Source organism: Podarcis tiliguerta, assembly GCF_965153285.1.
Source record: "Podarcis tiliguerta genome assembly, chromosome: 12".
In the NCBI taxonomy this organism is placed as follows: Eukaryota; Metazoa; Chordata; class Lepidosauria; order Squamata; family Lacertidae; genus Podarcis; species Podarcis tiliguerta.
The window spans coordinates 6,252,991-6,273,458 of NC_139545.1; the positions used below are offsets into that span (position 1 = coordinate 6,252,991).

General features: G+C 42.7%; 2 protein-coding genes across 2 annotated transcripts in view; one reads left to right on the forward strand and one right to left on the reverse strand.

Annotated features, from left to right (window-relative positions):
• HERPUD2 (HERPUD family member 2) overlaps nucleotides 1-19,912 on the forward strand; it is a 21,212-nt gene extending 1,300 nt beyond the window's left edge. The window contains exons 2-8 of the mRNA XM_083407096.1: nucleotides 1,587-1,664; nucleotides 5,860-5,973; nucleotides 6,728-6,867; nucleotides 11,293-11,415; nucleotides 14,364-14,687; nucleotides 17,184-17,298; nucleotides 19,050-19,912. Of these exons, the coding sequence (XP_083263222.1) occupies nucleotides 1,587-1,664; nucleotides 5,860-5,973; nucleotides 6,728-6,867; nucleotides 11,293-11,415; nucleotides 14,364-14,687; nucleotides 17,184-17,298; nucleotides 19,050-19,211 (1,056 nt within the window). The 3' untranslated portion in view covers nucleotides 19,212-19,912. The remainder of the gene's footprint in view (nucleotides 1-1,586; nucleotides 1,665-5,859; nucleotides 5,974-6,727; nucleotides 6,868-11,292; nucleotides 11,416-14,363; nucleotides 14,688-17,183; nucleotides 17,299-19,049) is intronic.
• Nucleotides 1-20,468, reverse strand: part of ANLN (anillin, actin binding protein) — a 495,425-nt gene that overhangs the window by 318,658 nt on the left and 156,299 nt on the right. The gene's annotated exons all lie outside the window — the stretch shown is intronic.

Here is a 20,468-nt window from a genome sequence, read left to right on the forward strand (position 1 = left end):
TCCTTACACTTTTGGTTAACTGGACAAGAGATTAGCCAAGCCTGGTAATCTCCCACTGAGTGTTACATACTATGATGCATCCTGCTTCCTGGGGGAAAATGAAGGGCAAACTTTGAAGATTCCAAGGACAACTTGAAAAATAAGAGAAAAGCAGGAAAAGTGTGCTAAAGGGGAGGGGGAAACGAAAGCTTTTTAGAACCCCAGGGATTCCTATTGCCCTAAGTCCAGGAAAATTATCCATATTCTGGCTTCATTCATTGACTAAAAGCACTGACAGATAGGAGCAGACAGGCCAGCTCCTTTCATAGAAATTTCTTCAAAGGCTGTCTGCACATTTTGCTTCATAACTTTCTTTCCAGATGGCCCGAAGTCTGACTTAAAAAATAAAATGAAACGAAAGCTCTGAATCTGTTTGCCAGGTATCGAAGCAGTAGGTCTTGCTCCAATGTAAGTGTGCGTGGCATTGCAACCTTCATTTTCTTATCCAGGATCTGCCCACCTCACTCTTTGCACAATAATCTGTTAATCTGTGTAATTGCAGGCAATATTTCCTTCCAGTGGCAACCTCCTGTTTCTTATGACATAGGGCGAGCTTTTCGGGGACTTGCAGTGGAAGGAGCATTTGTTTAACTGGATCCTAACCCTGATGTGCGTTACTGAAGTGTAAATCCATATAAAACAACTTATATATCCCTCTTTTGGAAATACTCCTTGATACAAGGGTCACTGCTACACTGCTCTGTCATCATTTTGGGTGGAAATCAGGATGTCTTCAATCTAATTGACTTCAATCTATTGACTTCATTTTATAGCAAAAGTTTCAACAGATGCAGTCATAGAAAAGCTCATATTCATAGAAAGTACTGCTGTGGAAGCGTACTGTATTTTTACGTGTATAACACGCCCCCATGTATAACACAACTCCTATTTTGGGGGACTCCAAATAAAGAAATCCCCCATGTCCACGATCCATGTATAAGACCCCCAATTTTAAACTTGAAAAAATAGGGAAAATATATAGTCTTACACATGGAAAAATACGGTAAGTGTATTTTCAACTGTGTGGGAAAACTGTAGGACACAATTTTCCTTTGTAACCTCAATGTGTTAGTGATCTCAATCTTAGCCACAAATCTCGCACTCAATGGAAGCTTCATTTATATTTATATTTAAAATGTTGCTCCAGGTACTTACTTTTAAATTTAGCAACAACCAACACTTTAAAATGACAACATTTTAACCAAAGTACATTTATTATTGTTCCCTGACCTCAGAGGTTTTATTGGTGATGCGTTTGATAAAGGGAAGGAGAAGCTATTTTGAGAAATATAGGACATTAAGTATTCACATGCATTTGACTTTAAAGATTAGTTTGAGGAAATGTGCTATGACTAAAGGTGAAAGTGTGCTTAGTTCTGTATAACGTGTGGAAACTGGAATTCTAAAAATAAGTTATGTGCATCTCAAATGTTAACCATCAGCAACAAGAATTTAAGATAAGTCTTCTCCATATATGATTGTTTCCACCTCTAAATCAGTATGGTTGGGGCGGAAAATAAGAATTCTCCATTTGTCCCATCTCTTAGTCTACGAAGGATCAGAGACTGGTGTATTCTGGCAGGTTGCTTCCTGATCACCTTCAGCTGAAAGATATTCTCAGAAAAGTAAGCGTTACTTTCACAACTTGCATTTACATACAATCGCTACTTGTGAAAATAAATAAATGCTGTACGAAATTCTGTTAAACTGCGTAGTGACTACTGCTGTGGGCGAGAGATGCAATTTAAATATTGTACAATTGCATGCAGGAAAGCGGGTGCAACATGATTTGATTAGCTAACTACATAAGCAAAATAATTACTGCAGTATATATTTTAGTTTATTTACACTGATATTAGTCGCTGGCTACTGAGATTGCAGGTAAAGGACGCAATGTCCTAACTGGTATACAGGTATTCATGCTGAGGATTTAAAGGTAAGATCTTGCTGTCCCACTGTCTTTGCAATATTTCTGGATACGTGTCTTGAAGTTCAACGTGCACATGACACATCATTCTTACTACTACAATTTAGATCTTCCAAAGCAGTCCCAATTTAAGTGCTGTCATTCTGCAGGTGTGAAATGAATATGCTAAAGCTACTTTTCCAGGTTCTATCTGATGCAGTATGCAAATACTGAAAGGTGTCTGCATAGAGATGCTCAGATTTGTGCAGGTAGCAATTAGTACACACACTCTAGATGAAAAAGTCAAAATATTGTGGATAAATAAGTGAAAATCTCCAAGGTGACTCATTGCTCAAAAAGGAAGCTTGGGCGTGTGTTGAGGCCCATAAGAATGACGAGGTAGGAAAAACTAGCTTGATTTACTTAAAGTTTACTTAAAGTTTACTTAAATTTTAAATTTTAAGTAAAGTGGATTCACTTAAAATTCCAAGAGGATGCAAGAATATCTTGACCTCCCCTTTTTGCATTAAATCCCTTCTGATTTAACTCTTAATTGAATAAAAACCGGAACATATTGCAAGACGCAGGTGTGACTTGCTAGAATACAGTGGTGCCCCGCAAGACGAATGCCTCGCAAGACGGAAAACCCGCAAGACGAAAGGGTTTTCCGTTTTCAGAGGCGCTTCGCAAGACGAATTTCCCTATGGGCTTGCTTCGCAAGACGAAAATTGACGAAAATTTTTGAGGGTTTTTTCCGCTCCAAAACCCCTTTTTCTGAAGCGCTAAGCTGCTAAAAGCCTTTTAGCAGCTAAACCGCTAATCCCTTAAGCCTTTAATAGCCGTTAATAGCCCTTAAACTGCCAATAGCGCTAATAGCGCTAATCCGCTAATGGGCTTGCTTCGCAAGACGAAAAAACCGCAAGACGAAAAGACTCGCGGAACGGATTCTTTTCGTCTTGCGAGGCACCACTGTAAAATTCAAGCTCTTTTTATTTGCTTTCTTATGAATCCAAGTAATTTGCTGTACTATCTGATGACTGTGATTCAGGTGCTTACACACCTGCAGGCTCTCTGTTGGCACCTTTGGCCCAGCGATGAGCACATGAGGCAATTTTCATTTCCATACCTGATCCACAGTGGAGTCTTTGTTTATGAACCTGGAGTTACTTAACAATACGAATAATATTTCACATTTATGCAGGACTCTTTGAGTTTTCAAAGCATTTCACATTGGTCGTCCATACAATATCTGTGTAAGAAAGGCACGCCAGTAACTTTCTCCAGGTATAACCTCTGATTCACATGTGGTGGACATGCAAGAAAATTAAGGAATTTAAAAATGTAATCTATGATGAGCTTAAAAAAATTATTAAGGTATCTTTTACAAAAAAGCCGGAGGCTTTTCTTCTAGGGATACTTGGCCCAGACATGTCAAAAATTGCAAGAGAAATAGTCTTGTACGCCATTGTAGCAGCAAGAATACTAATCGCAATGAATTGGAAAGGAGAGAAAACCCCCCAAGAAAGCTGGAGTGGCAAAGTAAATGGATGGAATTTGCCAAATGGGCAAAAATGACAAAAAAACTGAGAGGCAACACTGAACAAATATTTATTCAGAAATGGTACATGTATAAAAAGTATCTTAAAGATTACTGTCATAATATAAAGTCAGTGGCGGGACTTGAATGACTTCTGTGTTGTAATGGGCAATTATAAGAGAATATATTATTGATTATTAAAAAGAAAATGGAGATTAATAGTGCACCAGATAAAATAAGCATGATGGGGTGGTGGGAAGTTTTGGGGAATGCAAGAAAAGTGTACAGTGAGCAAATATTGTTATTTTCTTTTTGTAATTTTGTTTTGACCACATATACATTTGTTTGTTATGGCCTTTTAACCTTAATAAAGCATTAAAAATGGGGGGACCTCAAAACCCTCTGGTTCATTGTAATAGTTTGTAATAAATCAGTGTGGGATGCAGGTGGTGCTGTGGGTTAAACCACAAAGCCTAGGACTTGCCAATCAGAAGGTCGGCGGTTCGAATCCCCGCTACAGTTTGAGCTCCCATTGCTCAGTCGAGCTCCTGCCAACCTAGCAGTTCGAAAGCACGTCAAAGTGCAAGTAGATAAATAGGCACCACTCCAGTGGGAAGGTAAACGGCGTTTCCGTGCGCTGCTCTGGTTCGCCAGAAGTGGCTTAGTCCTGGTGGCCACATGACCCGGAAGCTGGATGCCAGCTCCCTCGGCCAATAAAGCAAGAGGAGCGCCGCAACCCCCGAGTCGTCCGTGACTGGACCTAATGGTCAGGGGTCCCTTTATAAATCAGTGCCTATAGGAGAAAAATACATTTGTCTCTTAGAGAGAGTGTGTTCAAACTGTTGCTTCTGAATCACTAGCCTTCCTTGGAAATTAACAGTTTTCTGGATGAGAAGATTGGTAATAGGATCTTCTGCTAAAATTCAGGGGAGCGTTGACCATGTTCTATGCGCACTCTCAATTTGTGGTTAATAAGTTTTCACAATTTTCGTGCACATTCAGTACATTCGGTACATTCCTGAAATGTACCGGGAGTCTGTTGCACACATTCAGAAGTTTGATCACAGACTAATCAATATTGATTGAGGTCGGGGATTCCCTGTGGATAGAAGGTTTGATTTCCACTGCAGGATGAGTTGCCATAAGCTTTGTGACTTGCAACGGTTTGCTCTCTGGGAGCTTTTTAGCTGGACTTCCTGCGGGATAGACAGACGTGCCTTTCTCTAAATGCAGGTATTGATTCTGACAGAACAGCTCGGATGAGTAATTGCTTTAGCCGTTGATTTTGAAAATGCAACTTATCTATAGTTAGATAAATAAGTTTTTCTTTGGTGAAATGATTCACCCGTCTGTCACCAGAGGAAGGGCAGATTTTTTTTGGGGGGGGGGGGAGTTCATCAGTTTTAATTAGAAAATTGGATTTTGAACGGAAGGACTAGCTATGGTAAAAAGTGCAACTCTGGTTCTCCTCTTCTGTGTACATTTTTAAGAACAAAACTCTTAGTACAGTGGTGCCCCGCAAGACGAATGCCTCGCAAGACGGAAAACCCGCAAGACGAAAGGGTTTTCCGTTTGCAGAGGCGCTTCGCAAGACGAATTTCCCTATGGGCTTGCTTCGCAAGACGAAAATTGGCGAAACTTTTTGGGGTTTTTTCCGCTCCAAAACCCCTTTTTCTGAATCGCTAAGCTGCTAAAAGCATTTTAGCAGCAAAAACGCTAATCCCTTAAGCCTTAAAAAGCCGTTTTTAGCCCTTAAACTGCCAATAGCGCTAATAGCGCTAATCCGCTAATGGGCTTGCTTCGCAAGACGAAAAAACCGCAAGACGAAAAGACTCGCGGAACGGATTCTTTTCGTCTTGCGAGGCACCACTGTATAAGATGGGTCAGCAACCTAAGCCCATGGGCCACAAGCAGCCCATGGGTGTCATTTAACAGGCCCATGAACCCCCACTGCCCACTCGGTTGGCTCCCATGCCACAGAGCAAAGCAGGGACCGCCTTCTGTGACGATGGCCGGCTTCCCATTGGCTGCAGGAAGCTCCTGCAGCCAATGGGAAGCTATGACGCCTCCTCCGTGCCGGAAAGAGCGCCAGAAATAGCGTTTGCGCATGTATGCGTGCGCACACACACTCTGGCCCACTGCGGCGTCTGCGGGACCACGAACCAGCCCAAGCCACAAAAACTTTGCCGAACCCTGGTGTAAGACTTCTCTAATATATATTTTTCCAATAAATATTCTGAAATATATATTATTCTTCAAGTAACAGTGTAAAATATTTACTTGCATCTGAGCCGTTGAGCTGTAATGTGTATATAACAAAATTGTATTTTAAAATTGCCTATTTTTTCTGCTAAAACTGCTCACTTTTTTATTTTAGCAAGATGAGTATCATATGGTTCATCTAGTATGTTCTTCACGGACGCCCCCAAATTCTCCAAAGCCTGATACCCCTAGGGAAAACAATGGATCGTCAGCACCTAGCAACAGCTCGGTGAGTTGGCTTTGCGTAAGGTGCAATCATTAAAGCTCTGTCAACAATGCTCTTTTACTAGAATAAATCCTGACAGGAATATGATGACAGCATGGCAGAGTTTCAGCTTGCAGCTGTTTCAATGTTTTTTTTTAAGTATCAAAGTGCTTGACTTTGTTCCCAAGAGGAAACAGGTCCTGGGATGTATAATGGAACTGCAAAATCCCTAGACTACTCAAATTGTTGAAAAACTTGCTGTTTTTCATGCTGCTGTGATTGGGAATCCTAGGTGTACTGACATTGCCGTGTCTACTCCCCTCTCCCCCCCCAAATAATTAATGTGTAATTCTGATATTTTCACTCAGAATAGAAATACAGACCCACTTTGCAGAATGCTATTTCTTTTTTCCCTGCAAGTCATTGTGATTTCCCCCCCTTAATAGCAAGAACTGCTTTACACATGATGTTTTTCCCTCGTGAGGAAAATTTTCATTTTTTAAAAAAAATATGTTGCCCCTTACTAAGGAAGCAGGCTAGGATTTTTATTTACTCAAGAGTCTTAAAGGAAAACAGCAACAAGAAGTCACAGAGAATAATTGTGAACCTAATGGTTCAGGGAAAGTGTAAGTAAAGTGTTTTGACTTCAGGTGTGAGAGGTATGCAACGTGAAATACTCATTTTTGCAAAGTTTGGGGGACCAAGCTATTCAGCATGAAACAGAACCCTTTCTACATCTGATGGAAATTATCGTTTGCATTTTTTTTTTTACAAAAAGAGTTCAGAACGTTCAGGATCGACGACTCCTTCGCCATCTCAAGAATCTTCACATACAGCCGGCTCGGATGGTGTAAGACATCGCAACCTGGCACAGAGCAATCCTGTTCAGAGCCACCCGTTCCCTTATATAATGCAAGGGTAAGTAAAATGCTGAAGGGCTTTTTGCAAGAGCTTTGTTCAAACATTCTGTCTCCAGCTACAGAAGCTGAGGCTGTTGAACAGATTCTTGGGCCGGAGTATTGTATACGGGGGTTTGAGAGCGCTGCTGCTGTTACTGATACTGTTGTTGTATCTTTAGTTTTAGATCTTATTATTCATGTGGAAATTGTTTCCATTAGGTTGTGTGCTTTTTGATGTGTTTTATTTATTGTTTATGACTTCTGTTACATTTGTAATTACGTAAATTTTGTCATGTTGTAAGACACGCTGAGCATAGTTTCAACTACGGAAAGGCAGAATACAAATAAAATGATGATGTGATGATTCATTTCTTGCAAGGTACTGTAATAACAGGAACGCGGGTGGCGCTGTGGGTTAAACCACAGAGCCTAGGGCTTGCCGACCAGAAGGTTGGTGGTTCGAATCCCCGTGACAGGGTGAGCTCCTGTTGCCCGGTCCCTGCTTCTGCCAACCTACCAGTTCGAAAGCATGTCAAAGTGCAAGTAGATAAATAGGTACCGCTCCAGCGGGAAGGTAAAAGGCGTTTCCGTGCGCTGCTCTGGTTTGCCAGAAGCGGCTTAGTCATGCTGTCCACATGACCCGGAAGCTGTACGCCGGCTCCCTCGGCCAATAAAGCGAGATGAGCGCCGCAACCCCAGAGTCGGTCACGACTGGACCTAATGGTCAGGGGTCCCTTTACCTTTACTTTTACTGCAATAACAATACTGTATTGCAAGATTACATTTGGGTGAAATGTCAAAAGTCCTGTGGACGCTAACCAGGTTGGAGAAAAAGGCAGCGGATTTCTCCTTGCAAAACAAACAAGCTTCCATTTGTTGTATTTGTTTAGTGAATTTATTTCGTAAAATTTATACGGCGCTCGGTGGTAGAAAGAAATCCCAGAGCAGTTTACAAAACAGGTACTCAGTATACCTAAGGGCTCTTACAAAATTTATGTGTGTGAATAACTTGTCCCCACCACCAAGTGTAGAATGATTAACTTTAAGTTTGCTAATGATGCTCTTAGTCACTGCTGTGTTGAGCAATTTTCTAAGCATCTGGTGCTTTTCTCAGCGCTTTCATCAGCATCTGATAGGCCTTTCCTTCAAGATTTATCTGTTGCATAGCAGTTTATGGAACACATCTGCAAGTGCCGTACATCAAAAGAAGATGCCTTCAGTGATTGTTTTTCACTTGTTCTGTTCTGGGCTGATGAGAGCGAAGGACAAAAAATGTGCTCGGGAAACTGGTCAGGGTCACAAATGAGGTTATTCACTTTTCCCAGCTTCCATCGTTCATTAAAATAATAATTCAAGGCAACTCTTTTTGTTCCTGGATCATTTTTACTTCCAAAGAGTTAAAAATCAATTTGGGGGAGGGATTAGTGGGTGACACATTGTTTTTTTGAGAAAAAATAGTGTTGAAGATATGATCACTGCAGATGGTGACAGCAGCCACGAAATTAAGAGACGCCTGCTTCTTGGGAGGAAAGCAATGACAAACCTAGACAGCATTTTAAAAAGTAGAGACATCACCTTGCCAACAAAGGTCCGTATAGTTAAAGCTATGGTTTTCCCAGTAGTGATGTATGGAAGTGAGAGCTGGACCATCAAGAAGGCTGATTGCCGAAGAATTGACGCTTTTGAATTATGGTGCTGGAGGAGACTCTTGAGAGTCCCATGGACTGCAAGAAGATCAAACGCATCCATTCTTAAGGAAATCAGCCCTGAGTGCTCACTGGAAGGACAGATTGTGAAGCTGAGGCTCCAAGACTTTGGCCACCTCATGAGAAGAGAAGACTCACTGGAAAAGACCCTGATGTTGGGAAAGATGGAGGGCACAAGGAGAAGGGGACGACAGAGGACGAGATGGTTAGACAGTGTTCTCGAAGCTACAAACATGAATCTGACCAAACTGCGGGTGGCAGTGGAAGACAGGAGTGCCTGGCGTGCTCTGGCCCATGGGGTCACGAAGAGTCGGACACGACTAAACGACTAAACAACAACACAAGTGTTGAAGATAGTTGGCAGCTGTATCTGCAGGTGCAGTTATGTTTACTCTGGCCTCCTAGCTCACGCTAACATTTATCCATGTGATTATGAAACTTATTTGTGAACACTTGGAGAAACTAAATAGGTTTCGCTTTCATGTGTGAACTGCAGGATTGATTAAAAAAAAGACTGTCTCATTTCATCACCTTTGAAATGAAATCTGAATTTGATACAGGTGTGTTAAAATATATAGACATACTTTAAACCAGATCCCTTCTATCAGTTGTGTTTAGGCTGTTGTCCTGTTCCCAGTTACCTGGAAGGAAGCCATATTAAAGGGACGCGGGTGGCACTGTGGGTTAAACCACAGAGCCTAGGACTTGCTGATCAGAAGGTCGGTGGTTCAAATCCCCGCAAAGGGGTGAGCTCCCGTTGCTCGGTCCCTGCTCCTGCCAACCTAGCAGTTCGAAAGCACGTCAAGGTGCCAGTAGATAAATAGGTACCACTCCGGTGGGAAGGTAAAAGGCGTTTCCGTGCGCTGCTCTGGTTCGCCAGAAGCGGCTTAGTCATGCTGGCCACATGACCCGGAAGCTGTATGCCAGCTCCGTCGGCCAATAAAGCGAGATGAGCGCCGCAACCCCAGAGTCGGTCGTGACTTTACCTAAGCCATATTAAACTCCATGGAAATCACTTCTGAGTCGCTATATAAGATTGCACTGTTATGCTGCTTTTTTGTTTAAACAAAAGGTAAAAAATACCCGAACATTATATATGTGAAAAAATGGATTAATTTACTTCCATACAAATTATGACTACTTAGACTCTACCAAACAGATAAACTTCTTTTGCATCTAATTGCTGGGGCATTTCTCTCTAGTAACTGCCAGTTGCTTCTGGAAAATTCTAGGCATATAGGCCTCGTATAGGTGATGTTGAAAAGTGGCCTTGCACCTATACAGAGGGAGCCAAATAAAAACCCTTAATTTCATAACAACTTTCCTGTCTTTCAAAAGGCTATAAGCATCGGAGGCCTAGAGGTTTGAGTTTATGCAACTCTGGTTGCAAACCAGTATGTTTTATCTTGTTCTGAAACAAGATGCAAAACTGATTGCTTGATTAAAATCTATCTACTCTGCTGAACCCCACCTGTAGTGTATTAAATTCCCAAATTCACACATAAATGTGTATTGAAACCCACAAAATCTACTCTTTTGCACTCTTGTTGCCTAATACTGATAGCTTGTTTCACTTCCTTAAATGCTTTTGTTAGGAAACAGTCAAAGTATTCTTTGCAAGGAAAAATATTTTAAGTAGAGGCACATGTGGCATAATGGAGACCAATCAGATTATTCTCCCAAGAATTATATATCAGAACTTCTAGCATTCTCCCCACTTCTCCCATCTCCTTAGTCTTGAAAGTATATTGTGAATTAGCAAGGTCTCCTGTGGCATCTTGCAGCCAATTTTCTTTCTGAGATAGGAATTTTTGTCTGATGCAATACAGTTGCATCAACTGCTAACACTGTAAATACTTGTGGCCCTTAAAGATAAGATGGGGCATTTCTGTTCTCTTTAATGCACGTGAGCGGCTGACGGTTTTATATCATGCCAGCTTCTTCTAAAATCAGTTTAGCGCTTTACCCTGCTAACTGAACACTCTGCTTTGCAAATGCTGTAGTTGTAACATGTTATCACACATTTGGTGTGAAGTAGCACACAGTGCTTGTTCCTAAATATTATACGAGTATATTTCTTCTGCTGTAAAGTGTTATGTCCTGATAAATGATACCAAAGTGTGATCTTCTGCTTTAATGGAAAATGACAGTGAAAATCACTCTGTCTGTCTGTCTGTCTGTCTGTCTGTCGGTCTGTCTCTCTCTATCTCTCATTCTCACTCTCTCACACACAAAACCTGCCAGGGTCTAAATCGGGCTTCCTCAACCTCGGCCCTCCTGATGTTTTGAGACTACAATTCCCATCATCCCTGACCACTGGTCCTGCTAGCTAGGGATCATGGGAGTTGTAGTCCAAAAACATCTGGAGAGCCGAGTTGAGGAAGCCTGGTCTAAATTAACAAGGAGGATAACTCTTTTGGTTGTTGCTGATTACACCTCTAGGAGGCCTGCAAGGGGGGGGGGGCTGTGTTGAAATGCTCTTGAATTTCCTGTAGTACTAGATTTCTGCATGCTTGCAAAATGCTAAGTTAAATTTAGTAAGGAAATTAAATTTTAAGGAAAATGTGCACAGGTGAAATCACCCTGTTAACACATAATTCCTGATTCCTGATTTAGCGACTTAAGAGCAGACTGTCATCTCCTTTTGTCTTTGTGGGGAAACGTGTTCTATGTAACTTTGGATGATATTCCGTTGGTATCGGACAACCTTGCATGTAATTTGCTTTGACTGTCTGCAGCAATGTAGGAAACCAGTTTCCTGGACATGGAGTGCCGGCTGCATTTCCCGTGTACCCTGCTTTCAGCCCACTGCAGATGATTTGGTGGCAACAGATGTATGCCCGCCAGTATTACATGCAATAGTAAGTACAAACGGTGCATTCTTTAAATTAGTATTGAGACAGCAGAGTGGCAGTTAAGACATAGAGACGAGACTTTGTTATTCTTGAGTGGGCACTAGGACATCACCAGGCGAGTGCTGTTACCCTCCACTTGCTTGAAGCCGCCCTAGGGCACCCTCAGAAACACCTTTCAGGTGAGTGCCAACGCTACCTTCCCTGGGCTTTGGTAAACTAAATCTACAGTGGTGCCTTGCAAGACGAAATTAATTTGTTCTGCGCGTTTTTTCGTTCTACGAGTTTTTTCGTCTTGCAAAGCACCACTGTGTATTGACGGTTTCCCGTAGGAATGCATTGGCGGTTTTAAAAAAAAGCCGCAAGACGTTCCGTCTTGCGAAGCAAGCCCATAGGGAAATCCATCTTGCGAAGCAACTCAGAAAATGAAAAACTCTTTCATCTTGCGAGTTTTTTGTCTTCCGAGGCATTCGTCTTGCGAGGTACCACTGTAATGTGAAAACATATTTTCCCCAAAACAGTCACCAGAGTAATTTCTCCTTTGTGAGAAATGCTTACAAATGCAGCCTTACTTTTAGTAATGCTTTACATTGGAGAAAAATGAATGTAAGTTTGTGGGATGTGATACGTAAGTAGCAGTCAAATACAACATTCCTTGTTTTCCTAGAGTGGACATGCAGGGGGATGTTTGGTTCAGCCAGTTGGAACTTCCTGTTTCCTCTTGGGCTGGGAAATACTTCCTTTGCATGTGATTAGAGGTGGGCGTGACCTTACCTGTGCAGGTATCAAAAGCACAAGGCACGCAGCACTCTCTCTTTGACATCCTCTGTTGTTGGAGCAACAGCTCTTTTTAGGTAGAGATGCCCTGTTGGTTTTCAGCCAAGAGAGGACACTGGCACTATCTTCAAATGGCAGGCATGTCCAAAGTCCGTTTAGGGTTTAATCCGACCCCTGTGGCAATTTATTTCCTGGGGTAAAAAAAAAAAAAAAAAAAAAAAAGCTCAACTGGGATAGCTCCACATGTATATATTTTGTAACTAAGTCTGCCTTCAGGGATCCAACTGTGAACTGATGATGTTGTAAGCAAACTTCTTTTACTGACTTTAAATAAGATTGTCTTGTGTTCATTCTTTTGAGAGGGATAAAAGGGGGCTTGCCAGGAGCATACAATTCAGTACTGAATTGTATGATAGTGAGAGGCTTAAACAAGCCTGCAACCAGCTACCCACTATGTGTTAAAAGGGGAATGCACTCTGCTAAGTAAAGGGACTTGCTAACGCGAGTTTGGAAGGATGTTAAACAATACCGTAGTTTTCGCTCCATAACACACGTTTTTTTCCTCCTAGAAAGTAAGGGGAAATGTCTGTGCGTGTTACGGAGCAAATGCTTCCCTCCTCCGTGGTTTCCAGCGGGAGAAGAGCCGCTGAATGGGGAGGAGAGAGGGACAGAGTGCCTGCTTCTTTAAAGGAGCAAAGTGGGAGGGGAGAGGAGCCGCTTACACGAGTGTAAGCGGCTCCTGTACGGTTGGCTCCTTTAAAGCAAAAAGCAAGCAGGCTCTCTGTATCTCTCTCCTCCCGCTTTGCTTTTCAGCTCGCTAAGGGCAGGGGGGGGGGCGGGGAGGAGGGAGAGAAGCAGAACCTGCTTGCTTTAAAGGAGCCTACCGGACAGGAGCCGCTTACACTCGTGTAAGCGGCTCCTGTCCGGTAGGCTCCTTTAAAGCAAGCAGGCTCTCTGTCCCTCCAGCAAAGGTTTTCAGCTCGCTAAGGGGGGGGAGGGGGGAGGGAGAGAAGCAGAGCCTGCTCCACGCGTGCTCCTTGTCCCTTGAGTGCTTTTCCTTCCCTCCCCACTTAAAACATGGTTACAAAGCACAGATCCACATGGATCCTCAGGATTTTTGCACTGGGTCACCCCAAATTCACCATCAGATCACATAGCATGTCCATGGCTACAGTTTGCACCAAAAAAATCACGCGCCCACTGTTGCCTGGGGCTGCAGTGGTGCAAAAACGTGGTTACAAACATGGATCCACATGGATCCTCAGGATTTTTGCATTGGGCTGCCCCAAACTCACCGTCAGATCACATGTCTGTGGCCATGGCATGAACCACAAAAATCATACATCTACTGTTTCGTTTAGAATTTTTTTTTTCTTGTTTTCCTCCTCTAAAAACTACACGCGTGTTATGGTCGGGTGCGTGTTATTGAGCGAAAAATACGGTATATCCTCTCCTGCCTCCCTGAACACTCCCACAAAGATTGTATTCTTGTTTCATGGTGAATAGCATTCTTAGGACCTTGCCTGCCCATCCGTTGGCTATCAGGATGATCTCTGCCAGAAAGTGACAGGCCGCCATGCCACGCCACAGCTCTGGGTTGGTGTCTCCTTGTCATTTGCCGCAAATTATACAGTGGTGCCCCGCAAGACGAATGCCTCGCAAGACGGAAAACCCGCTAGACAAAAGGGTTTTCCGTTTTGGAGGTGCTTCGCAAAACGAATTTGCTATGGGCTTGCTTCGCAAGACGAAAATGTCTTGCGGTTCCTGGGGTTTTTTTCCCCCTCCCAGCCTTTTTCCCAAGCCCCTAAGCCGCTTAACAGCTGATCGCTAAGCCGCTTATCAGCTGATCCACTAAGCCCGCTAAGCCGCTAATAGCCTTTTAGCAGCTAATCCGCTAATCCCTTAAGCCTTTAATAGCCGCTAATAGCGCTAATCCGCTAATGGGGTTGCTTCGCAAGACGAAAAAAACCGCAAGACGAAGAGACTCGCAGAACGGATTCTTTTCGTCTTGCGAGGCACCACTGTATTGCTTTGGTGCAGTGGGCAGTATTGAAGGAGAAGTGTAACCTGTGCCAGGCTATGAACGCATTTGCCCTGGATAGTTCAGCCGACGATTGTGAAGAATGTTCATGCATAGATGCCTAACGAAGGTGCTTGTTGTTTTTTGCACTCCTCAACAGTCAAGCTGCAGTTTCAGCCCAGGCAACGCCCAGCACGGAATCAGACAGTCCCCCCGTTCCGCAGCCCCCCAACTCTGAGCGTGCTCCTGCCAACGAGCCCCCCGCAGCACCCAATGTAGCCCCCCAGGAGAACAGGCCTGTCAATCAGAACGTGCAGATGAATGCTCAAGGAGGCCCAGTGATGAACGAGGAGGACTTCAACCGAGACTGGCTGGACTGGATGTATACATTTTCCAGAGCAGCTATACTCCTGAGCATCGTCTACTTCTATTCGTCCTTCAGTCGGTTTGTGATGGTGATGGGAGCCATGCTGCTGGTTTACTTGTGAGTAAATGCTGCTTATTGATACACAGCACTTTGGTCTGAATACGGAGCACTCCCCCAAGTACAGCATTTTGACAATCAATGCAGATCAGTACAGTGGTACCTCGGTTTATGAACTTAATCCGTTCTGGAAGTCCGTTCTTAAACCGAAACCGTTCGTAAACTGAGGCGCGCTTTCCCTAATGAGGCCTCCTGCCGCCGGTGCCCTTCCACCGTTTGGCTGCCGTTCTTAGACTGAGGTAAAGTTCACCAACTGGAACACTACTTCCGGTTATGCGGAGTTCGTAAACTGAATTGTTCGTAAACAGGACTGTTCGTAAACCGAGGTACCACTGCATTGGTTTCCTTGTACAGTGGTGCCCCGCAAGACGAAAAACTCACTAGACGAACGATTTTTCCGTTTTTTGAGTCGTTCCACAAGACAAATTTCCCTATGGGCTTGCTTCGCAAGACGAAACGTCTTGCGAGTTTGTTTCCTTTTTCTTAAAGCCGCTAAGCCGTTAATAGCCGCTAAGCCGCTAAAAGCCGTGCTTCGCAAGACGAAGAAACCGCAAGATGAAGAGACTCACGGAACGGATTCTTTTCGTCTTGCAAGGCACCACTGTATTGTGTAGCAGAGTTTGCCCAAGGGAGATGGTGACTTGCCCAGTCCGTTCATGGCCAAAGTGAGCTCAGAACCAGGGGCTTCCCGATCCCTGTTGCTTTTCTCTGTCCCACCACCAGTTGGACCATTAGCATAATCCATGTAAATAATGGCCAAGGGTTTTCTTGTCAGTTACGTGATCAGAATCTGAACTTTAAAGTTTGACGGATGGAAAACTAATCATTTCTATTAGTACAGTGGCTGCTCAGGTTGCAAACGTGAGCCATGCGGGAAGCACATTTGCAACCCGCAGTGTCCGCAACTCACAGCGCCACATCTGCAAGCGCAAGTGCCAAACCCTGGAAGTAACCCATTCCAGTACTACCGGGTTTGGCACGGTGCGCAACCCGAAATCATCCAACCCGAAGCGTCTGTAACCCAAGGTTTTTAAAATGCGTTAAAAACAAATGAATTTAAAATTGTACTTTTAGATAAATACTTAGCATGTGATATCTGTATGTTGTATGAGCTTGCCATTCTCATTTCCAAAATTAATACTTACACCTCTAACAACGTGAAATCTTCCTGGTTTCCTTCAGGAGGCTGAGGCCTGTAATAGGAGCTGAATTTTCTTACATTGTTTTCAAAGACCTATTTGAAACAGATGAAACAGCACATATAGTATCAGGGACTGAGCATCTTAAATACGAAGCTTTTATTAATGCAAACTGAAGGGAGAATGAATCTGAGTATTTTGAGCATTGCTTTCTGTGAACATGGGGGATCCCACAGGGGGAGCGTTGTAGATCAACACAAAACAGTTGGGTAGGCACCCTGTTCACATGCACCTGAAGTTGTGTAGTGTGCTTGCACAATGGGGAGTAGAAATTAATCCTGATTTTGACAAATACTGTATTTTCTGCTCTATAAGACTCACTTTTTCCCTTCTAAAAAGTAAGGGGAAATGTGTGTGCGTCTTATGGAGCGAATGCAGGCTGCGCAGCTATCCCAGAAGCCAGAACAGCAAGAGGGATTGCTGCTTTCACTGCGCAGCGATCCCTCTTGCTGTTCTGGCTTCTGAGATTCAGAATATATTTTTTCTTGTTTTCCTCCTCCAAAAACTAGGTGCGTCTTGTGGTCTGGTGCGTCTTATAGAGCGAAAAATACGGTATATCACGGCTTGAGGATGTGTGCATTGGGTTCTAACAATGCAGTCCGTTAAGCTCACACACAGTATGTGGGCATGTGGTGGGTTATTTATACTCAGAGAAAACGGGTGTGTGATCTCCATGAGTACCCTCTGCATTGGATCAAGAATATATTATCAGGGTTTCAGTTACAATCAGAGTTGATAGTGGCACTCTTAATGTTAGGTTGCGTTTGCCACGGTTGTCGTGTGCTCATCTGAATGAAAGTAGAAAATACCAGTGTATCTGCATTCTGCCCTATGAATTAACTTGAACCATATTTTACAGAAGCAACATCTGCTGCTATGTTTCATATTCATTAATAACCTTAGACCATTTTTAAGGGCAGAGACGGAGCCTTAATTGCACTTCTATCATGATGTGCAGAGCTTTTCTGTGAAACCAGCTTTTCTGTAAATAATTTACTTTGCCAATAACAAGAATATCCAAATGATTTCAACTGAGCCTTTCGTAACTTTCTTAAAATTTCTGCAAGCTTGCCTAGGTCATGCAGCTAGTTCCACGTGTGGTTAAGTAGGGCCTCTTTTCCTATTTTTAGTGACTATTGGCATCTGATTTGGTCTATTCCTTCTCTAAAAATCAGGTTGAATAATGAGCCTTCCAGTGAAGAGCTATTTCACTGTTCCATTGCCAACGTTCTATTTGTTTTCTCAGGTCAGGCAGGTATGATTTCTAGTAACTTTGCACATGTGTATTGTAAAACAGACACCAAGCTGGATGGTTTCCATTCAGGCAAGAGGGACTCCAACAGCCTCCAGGGAACAATGAAGACCTGAACCACGATGGGCAAAACGTAAATAATGCTGGACTTGAGGAGATGGTAGGTGGATTCACATTCATGTTTACTTCCCCAAAAATATATAGCTGGAGAGCGGTACTGTTGGCAGTTTTAAGATGTGCCGACAGCTCTTCCTTTAGAAGTGAGCTCTTACATTAAGGTAATGAAATTAAATTAAGACTACCATCCCATGTTCAGTTAACCTGGGAGTAAGCTTCTGGGACGTTGTGGCGCTGTGGGTTAAACCACAGAGCCTAGGACTTGCCGATCAGAAGGTCGGCGGTTCGAATCCCCGCGACGGTTGAGCTCCTGCTGCTCAGTCCTACTCCTGCCAACCTAGCAGTTCGAAAGCACGTCAAGGTGCCAGTAGATAAAATAGGTACCACTCCGGTGGGAAGGTAAAAGGCATTTCCGTGCTTGGTCTCGTTCACCAGAAGCGGCTTAGTCATGCTGGCCACATGACCCGGAAGCTGTATGCCGGCTCCCTTGGCCAATAAAGCGAGATGAGCGCCGCAACCCCAGAGTCGGCCATGACTGGACCTAATGGACAGGGGTCCCTTTACCGTTAAGCTTCTTTGAATGGTGGAACTTTCTTAAGGTCTACAGGGCTGTAGGGTCAAATGGTTAAATTGCACTTTTCAGATACATCATGTTGACTTCTGTCGTTTTATCAAATTTTACCTAATTATTATATCCGACTACATCATAGGTTTCTTTCTTAAATAAATTTTGTTTTTGCATTTTCTATTTTACATAAATAGAACTCCCCCCATTGTGGATCTTAATGTAATGATTTCCCCCTCTGCATCTCTTTCATAACACTATTTTTATAAATCCTTTGTCAATCCACAGTTCAAATTTTTGCTACAAGTTTTCTGTCGATCCTACCAATGTATGCAATTGTTTACAATAGCTTTTTAAATGAAGTATAAACTTTCCCCCTTCTTCATTAAAGAGAGACCTCCTATTCCTGGTTTCTAATTCTTCCTGTCAGCCTTGCCACCTCAGCATAGTTCATCAATTTTGTCAGAAGTAAGGCTTCCTCTTCTGTCTCCCCTCTTGCATCTGAGAAAGAGCTGGATGCATCCCAAATGGCGTCCGGGATTTTAGAATGGAACCGCTCAAAACTGAGAGACCCAGGCAGTGTTCCTTAGGGAAAAGAGACGACTCCTTCGCTGAGTGGTGGTTTTCTTAAAGATTGTTTAGGGCAGGGCTGGGTTGCCCATGGACCTCCAGATTTTTTTGCTGGATTGCAACTCCCATTATTATTATTGTTAATATTATTATTATTAGTGTGTGTAATAGTTATTTTTACTCTGCCTTTTTTCCTGGCAGAGACTCAAGGTTGCTTACAGATAAAATAAAAAGGTAAAGGGAACCCTGAGAGTTAATTCTACCCTGGCCTCCTCGCTGGCCCAAGTAGGACCAATTCAGCCAGCTAGCCCTGGGGATTATCTAATTTTTGATTTTTGAATTTATTGTTATTCATGTTTTTATACTGTATTTTATGCTGCTTTTATAATTAAGTGTTTTAAAGTGTTTTAAATTTGTTGTTAGCCGCCTTGAGCCCGGTTTTTGAACCGGGAAGGGCGGGGTATAAATAAAATATTATTATTATTATTATTATTATTATTATTAATTTTCTTTGGTCAGAGTTGTACCATCTTTTCATTTCTGGTCTAACAAGAGCCCTACATCCTAGAATTCTGTATATATAACGTGATTCCCTCAGTGCAATTTATATCCCTCTGATTTGAAACGGTTAAACCACTTGGGGAATTTGTTTTGCAAAGGAGCACCTTATGGATGACGGGATCGACGAAGACAGCGGCGACGATGTCGTTGACGTCAACGCAGAGCACCCGCATCCCGGCTTCATGGCTTCCGCCTGGTCCTTCATCACCACTTTCTTCACGTCCCTCATCCCCGAAGGGCCTCCACAAGTTGGCAACTAAGCCAAGCAGGAGCCGTCAGTAGCAGAGGAGAGTTATGCTCAAAAGTGGAAGTTGACTCTGGGCAGGGGGTATTTTAAATACAGTGCAATTTCAAGATTTATAATGTAAACTTTCTGATCATGGTGTACAAAAATGTGTATTTTTTCTCTCTCTCCGCTTTCTCATGCTTACGGATATTTTAAGCAGAAATGGACTACTAAATGCTTTTTAAAAGATTCTTTATGTAAAAGAAGAACAAATGTAAAAAAAAAAAATAGTCTTCCATGTTTTTTTTTTGTTTCAATTGTGATAACACTTGAGGCCAGAAGCTTGTAGTTGGTGTGCGGTGTCATCCCTTTAAAGAGTTGTTAAAACACAAATCTCGGGAGGAACTCTTTGGAAATAAGACCCTTCGCAGTAAAAAAACCAGTACCTGTATAGGAATCATTGTGTATGTGGTTTTTAAAATTGCTTAAAGTAAATCTGCACCATAGTTTTGAGTTGGAGGCAACACCGTTTTGCCAGGGGCATGTATTCCCCTTCTTCCCTTCATGCCACAAATGACATAGCAGCTCTTCAAAGGGAACAGACAGTGATCGAGTGCACTACAAACTGTTTAATACATGCTGTACTTTTTTTTTTTTAATACATGTACTGGGAAGCACAGAAACATGTAATTAGTTTTTTAATTAAAAAAAAGAGAAAAGCTACGGTGAAAAGAACACACATTCTTTTGAATTCTTCTGTATTCATCTCCAGCAGGGGTGGCCAACTCCCAAGAGACTGCGAATTAAAATCTGGAAGGTCAAAGATGTGGAGCTTTTTTTAGGGATGAGGAAAGCAATTTTGGGGTGATTCAAGTGATAGTTGTTGAGCTATTTTTTTAGGGAGGAGGGAAGTCCCATTTGTATTTTTTTTTAATCATTTTTATCAAGTTTGACAATCCAGTCAAATCACATTGAATGTTCCAAATTATACAGATACATAGCAAATAGTCCAAATATTCTGCCTACATTATAAAAAAAATTTGTTGGGACTTCCCATGCTTCAAGTTCGGTTGGAGCTCTGATCATCTCATATCTCTGCTGCCTTGGGTAGTCTTTCCAATAGTTACTTTAAATCTTCCTGTTTCCACAAGCGAGTTGAAGTAAGCAATGATGTGTTTCTGTGTGGATTTTATGTGTATGATTCCCCTGTTGTTGCAGTATCTCTTACACGCTGGTGTTTGTGCGGAATCAATCCATAAGTCATTTCGCTGCTGGCAGACGCCATCTTCTC